Below are 6,512 nucleotides of genomic sequence, written 5' to 3' on the forward strand. Positions count from 1 at the left end.
CTGCTCTTCTGAAGGTCCAGAGTTCAAATCCCAGCAACCACATGGTGGCTCATAACCATCCGTAACAAGATCTGACGCCCTCTTCTGGAGTGTCTGCAGACAGCTACAGTGTACTTACATATAATAAATAAATAAATCTTTAAAAAAAAATAATGATAATGTACTAACTCTCTGAATCTGTAAGGCAGTCCCCAATTAAATGTTTTTCTTTATAAGAGTTGCAGTGGTCATGGTGTCTCTACACAGCAATAAAGCCCTAACTAAGACAGTGTGTGAATATTTTACTTGCATATATATTTGTGTGCCATGTGAGTTCCTAATACCCGAGGAGACCAGAAGAGGGCACTGGGTGCCCCAGAATGAGAGTTAGGAGTTAAGCATTGTTGACAGCCATCTCTCCAGGCCCCAGTGACACCTCTTAAAGGCAAGGCGGCACCTCAGGGTAAAGCTGGCAGATGCTTTAACTTGCCACACACCACCCTCACCCAACTTCCCCATTCTGGGATATCATCTCTACTGAGAGCCAAATTAGTATTTACAAAATTAAGGAGAAAAAAGGCTTGGCATGATGGTGCATGTCTTTAACTCCAACACTTGGGAGGCAAAGGCAGGTGAATCTCTACGAGTTCAAGGCTAGCCTGATCTAAAAGTTGAGTTTCAGGCCAGTCAGGGATAAATGGATAGACTGTGTCTTAATACATCCATCCATAGTCTATACTCAGTCATTTGGAACCATGGAAGCTTTCTGTTGCAAGTCAGGTTAGAAACACTATCACATTGGCACATCGCCTGGACGGACTCCCTGGACGTATTAGATTCCAGTGCTTTTCCCATTAGGTGTAACGTTTTAGAAACACATCAGAAGGGCAGATTTTAATGTGGCTAAATAGGTAAATGACCACTTGTTCTTGGGTATTCTAAACATTTTGTGTGTATACAAGTAGTTTTATTTGTTTTAATTTTTAAATATTTATTTATTTATTTATTTATTTAACATGTATGGGAGTTTTGCCTGCATGTAATTCTGTGCACCATGTGTATGTGTGACACCCTCAAAGGGCATTGGATGCCCAGGACTTAGTTACACACAGTTGTGAGCTGCTATGTGGGTACTAAGACTTTAACCCAGGTCCTCAGAAGAGTAAGCCAGTGCCTTAACCACTGAGCCATCTCTCTAGTCCCTATAAGAGTATTTTGATGGAGCAAGTGATGAGAGAAAAGAGTCAACATAGCTCAGTCTGTCTATCCCTGCACTCTCCGAGCAAGGGTGAACTTTGACCTATCCTCTCGCCTGCCTTTCCCTCCCAAGAACTGAGTTTACAGGTTTGCAAAACTACCCACCGGGCTCCAGAGACTTGCTAGTTATCACTTTGGGTCTGTGCCATCAGATAACAGCAGACTAGGGAAGGACATACAGCTGGCTCCCAGGGTGTCCCAGATGAAAAGTAAGGCTGTCTGGAGAATCTGCTTCTGAGATTAATGTAGCAAGAAGCAGATGGAATGTGCTGAGCTGTGACCCAGACAGGATCTCACTTGTCCAGCCTGCTCCTGTAATCACATGCCTCTTGCTTATCTATGCAGCAAGTGGCTGATGCATTGAGAAAGAGCTGATTTCAGCCTTTCCCGGAAGCTGGGAAAAGGGAGAAGTAACAGAAAACAAAGACTATTAGCCAGCAGAGTGATCTACATAATACTTTAGCACGTTAGATCCAGGAAGGGTGGGAGGTTTTCACACATCTTACAAGTCTTGGGCTCCAAATATCTAAGGGACCACCTTTGAATGAGAATTAGAAGCTCTTATTAGGTTTACAAACTCAGGAATAGAACTCCCCAAAGAAAGGCCTTTTAAGGAGTATTAATTAGCCCACCTTCCTCTAATCCTTGTCTCTTGCCATAGTGACAATTCAAAGCTGTTGTTTTAAGTGCAGCGGCCAAGCACTGTAGTAAGGATTGTCTTCCTAATGCTCATCAGCTTGCAATGTAGGTATGGTGACAATTCTTTTCTTACAGGAAGAGGAAGCTTAAAGAAGCCAGAATTCACTTCCCATGGGTCAACAACACCCATATGGGGAAGTGCCTGCTCCCCTTGTATCAGGTGTCCAAGGAGGATATGCATAGTGCAGAATCATGTATGGTGCATGCTCCCCACCCCCAACCAATCAGATTCTAAATGAGACTGGAAAGATGTCTGATGAGTCCACCTTGCCGATGTCTTGCTCTTTCTCACAGCATACGGTATTCTTCGGACACTGGTCCTTGAAAATTGTATGTCAACTTGACACAAGCTAGAGTCATTTGGAAAGAAGGACTTAAAAAAAAAAAAAGCCCCCATAAGATTTGCCTGTAATAAAGCTGTGTCTTTAATCTTTGCATTTGGGAGGCAGAGGTAGGTGATGAGTTCAAGGCCAGCCTGGTCTACAGCTTGAGTTCCAGGACAGCCAGGGCTATGTCCAGAGACCCTATCTCAAAAAACAAAGCAAAACAAAACAAAACAAAAACAAAAACAAAAAAACAAGAGCTGGAGAGGTGAGGTGGCTCAGTGGTTAAGAGCACTGACTGCTCTTCCAGAGGTCCTGAGTTCAATTCCCAGCAACCACATGGTGGCTCACAACCATCTGTAATGGGATCTGATGCCCTTTTCTGGTGTGTCTGAAGACAGCTACAGTGGACTCATATACATAAAATAAATAAATCAATCTTTAAAAAAAGAAAGAAAGAAAGAAAGAAGAAAGAGAGAAAGAAAAAGCAAGCAAGCTGACTGAGCAGGCTGGGGGAAGCAAGCCAGTAAGCAGCACCCTCCATGGCCTCTGCATCAGCTACTGCCTCCAGGTTTCTGCCCTGATTTCCTTTGATGATGAACTGTGATACAAAGCATAAGCAAAATAAATCCTTTCCTCCCCAGCTTGCTTTTGGTCATGGATTCATCACAGCAATACAAACCCTAGGAAACAGCCTGCTTTGTTTCCTTTGTGTAGTGTGTGTGTTTTAATAGATGTGTGTAGTATGATGTAGACATGTTATTGAGCATATATGTATATGGGTACATGTTTACATGTGCATAGAAACATATGAAGGTTGGAAGCTGACTTCATATATCTTCTTTGATTGCTCTCTGCTATATTATTGTTATGTTTTGAGGCAATATCTGAACTAAACCTGAAGCTTACTGACTCAGCTAGAGATCTCTACGTCTGCAATCCTGGGATTACCTGATTTTTACACAAACGTTGGTGACCTATACCTGAGTCCTCACTCTTGTGTAGCAAGCACGTTTCCAGTCAAGCCATCTCTTCAGTAGCCTCCCTCACTTTTTTTTTTTTTTCCTTTTGCTTTTTCGAGACAGGGTTTCTCTGTGTATCCCTGGCTGTCTGGAACTCACTGTGTAGACCAGGCTGGCCTCGAACTCAGAAATCCACCTGCCTCTGCCTGACCCTTCCCTCACTTTTCTGAGGTGAGTTCCATGATCAAACTCTAGCACAGACTCCACAGTGAGCCACACTGCCAGCCACTCAATGATGCAAATGCCCAAAATGACAGGATCCCTAGAGGGCCTGGGACAGTGCTCATGCTAAGATAGATTCTCCTCTATTCCACGGCCCCACCTGGGCTTAAAGGCACCGTGAGTACTTTCTTCCCTCTTCCTTTCCCACTGTGATGGTGGCCAGCCCTTTTCTGACTTAGGAGGTCAGGCACACTGCAGACACTACCATTTGGTGAGACCACCCCAGCAGAGGTTCCAGTGACTGGGAACAGGTGCCCCTCTGGCCCCAGTGATAGTTACCCATTCTCAGTCATTGGAGTGATGGTGGCAGCAACAAGACCCCGGAGTTTCTTCTTAGGGAAGGCCATCGGGCTGCTGGAAGGTCTGGAAAACACAGTGTCATTACTCTCTCTTTCTTCAAGGATTGTCAATTAATGATCAAACTCCCAGTCTAAAGTTCATCCCCAGTTTGGAACTGTAAAACAAACTTACAAGATAGAAACACTCAGAACAAGTAGAGGAATGTAAAGATTTAGAGCTGAACTATATTGGTGGGGAAACTTTAAAGACAAAGAGAGGGTGGGCCTGGGGAAATGCCCTCTGGAAGGCCTTCCATTTTAGCTACACAGAGAGCTGGAGAAACTCAGACCCCAGGAGGAAGAGGAGGAAAATCCACAGGCAAAGGTCTGGAGATATAACTTCACTCAGGGGCCTCAACTGTTCAGGTTTGCTATTGCTTAAACCAAATATAGTTAGAACGAAGGCACAGCTACGCAGAGAAACCCTGCCTCAAAAAACAAACAAACAAACAAACAAACAAACAAAAAACCCAACAACTTGAGAGAATAAAGAATAATGCCTTCTTTCTAACTATATTCGGTGGATTTGGGCTCTTTCTTTTCACAAGCTCAGGCTGTCAGGCTTGGCAAGTTGTTGAACTTTTTGCCCCCTTTTTTTGAGGCAGGGTCTTTGTAAGCCATACTGGTCTCTATTCACTGTGTATTGGAGGGTGATCTTGAACTCCTGTTCTTTCTGTCTCTTTGGAATTATTGGTGTGTGCCACCATACCCAACCTCTACTTGTAAGCTGTACATTTAAGGTATAATACCACCATGTTTTTGTTTGTTTGTTTGTTTGTTTTTTGTTTTGTTTTGGTTCAGGATGAAACCCAGGTTTTTGTGCATGGTGTGCACTTAGTCAACTAAGCCACACCCCAGTTAACATCTGGGTTTCTTTCTGTCTTTCTTTCCTCCTTTATTTTATTTTTTGATTTATTTATTTTATGTATATGAGTACACTGTAGCTATCTTCAGACACACCAGAAGAGGGCATCAGATCTCATTATAGATGGCTGTGAGCCACCATGTGGTTGCTGGGAATTGAACTCAGGAGCTCTGGAAGAGCAGACAGTGCTCTTAACCGCTGAACCATCGGTCCAGCCCAACACCCGGTTTTCAGCTCATGTGTGATGACTACGTAGTTGACTGAATGAAACATTAGGACTGAAGCTGATGGCCAATTCCCTGACAGATACTCCCTGTTGGTGCAGGGAGCTTCATTTCATTCCCTTGTGTGGGACTGATGGTGCTTTCCACTGGGCAGAGTGAACCTGACCGTCCTAATGTGGAAGACCCAATACATAGTTCCCATAGCGAGGAAACGAGCATTCTAGGATAGAGCCTGGATCAGCAGGCAGGTGGAAATGCCCACTGCGAGTCTCCATCTGTCATCCCTACAGTGATCTTAATCCAAGATCTCCAAAGTGAACCTTAGCCCTCTAGTCCTCTCCTTTCCTTACAGGGTAGCCCTGGAGTCGGACTGCATCTTGGCTCCACCATTTCTCTCTATGGTTCTTTATCCCTCTATAGTGAGGATATCATTCACTGTGTTTACAGGGTCAAAGGAATGAACTGACACAATGCGCTTGCCAGCTGTGCCGGGCACATGCGCTGTGCTCTCTATGAAGTTCTGTCTAGTGGGAACAGTCATTTGTGCTGCTGCCTCCTCCCCAACACTCAGCACTTTTACCCACTGAGGTCCCAAGTCATGCAAACTCTATTTCCTTACCTGGAACTTCTTCCTTCCCCTCATCTGCGGGTCTCATGACAAACCCCGTGCTACCTTTTATCTGGATAGGTAATCATCGACCCAGGTCCAAGAAGACTAACATGATAAGAAGCTGAGTGCTTGGACCAATCAGCATTAAGCATCCACTAACATGATAAGAAGCTGAGTGCTTGGACCAATCAGCATTAAGCATCCTATCAACGATCAGCTCTGGCTACACAGACTCCCATCTTCTTGTGCTTCTGGCCGCATTTATTTCATATTTGATAAGAACATTCTTTAAGTTCTGATCGGGAAGCCTTATACGTCTCTGAAAGCTATTAAATGAATCGCCACTTAGATGCAGTTTGGGTAGTTAAAAACATAGGGCCTGTGAGAGAAAAGGAGGGGGGCTGACAGTCACTGTAACACCCCCAGAACACCCACATATCTAATCTTGTCTCTATCCTAGTCAGATGATGTCAACTCCCTGGCCTGCTGGGAAGGTTTCTTTATGCCTACAGTGTACAGTGTACCAGCACCACTGTTCAAACCCATTCTGGGGGCCACCGCCTGCTTTCACCGTGGATTATTTTTGCTCCAGAGCATCTGTCTCCCACTTTGATCCCTTCAGCATAGCTCACTTTTCAAACTCACTCTAAGTCAAGGAATTGCGGTACATCTGAGGACCAGCAACTGGGAGGTGGAGGCAGGAGGGTTGGGAGTTCAAACCCATCTGTGGCTGTTTATGAGTGGAGACCAGCCTGAGTTACTTAAGACGAAGTTTCAAGGACATCAAAACAAAACAACAAAACCCAGAGGATTCAGCGGGGCATGGCGACACACATCTTTGATCCCAACATTTGGGGGCAGAGGGAGCAGATCTGTGAGTTCAAGGCCAGCCTGGTCTACTTATAGTTTCAGGACAGCCAGGGCTATAATAATAATAATAATAATAATAATAATAATAATAATAATAATAATA

At 44.3% G+C, this 6,512-nt stretch overlaps 1 protein-coding gene across 1 annotated transcript in view; it reads right to left on the reverse strand.

Moving 5' to 3' along the window:
• The window catches only part of Npl (N-acetylneuraminate pyruvate lyase), a 44,943-nt gene that overhangs the window by 36,964 nt on the left and 1,467 nt on the right, over positions 1-6,512 (reverse strand). Inside the window, exon 2 of the mRNA XM_021198812.2 lies at positions 3,782-3,865. Within this exon, the coding sequence (XP_021054471.1) occupies positions 3,782-3,849 (68 nt within the window). The 5' untranslated portion in view covers positions 3,850-3,865. The remainder of the gene's footprint in view (positions 1-3,781; positions 3,866-6,512) is intronic.

Source organism: Mus pahari, chromosome 5 (genome assembly GCF_900095145.1).
Source record: "Mus pahari chromosome 5, PAHARI_EIJ_v1.1, whole genome shotgun sequence".
In the NCBI taxonomy this organism is placed as follows: Eukaryota; Metazoa; Chordata; class Mammalia; order Rodentia; family Muridae; genus Mus; species Mus pahari.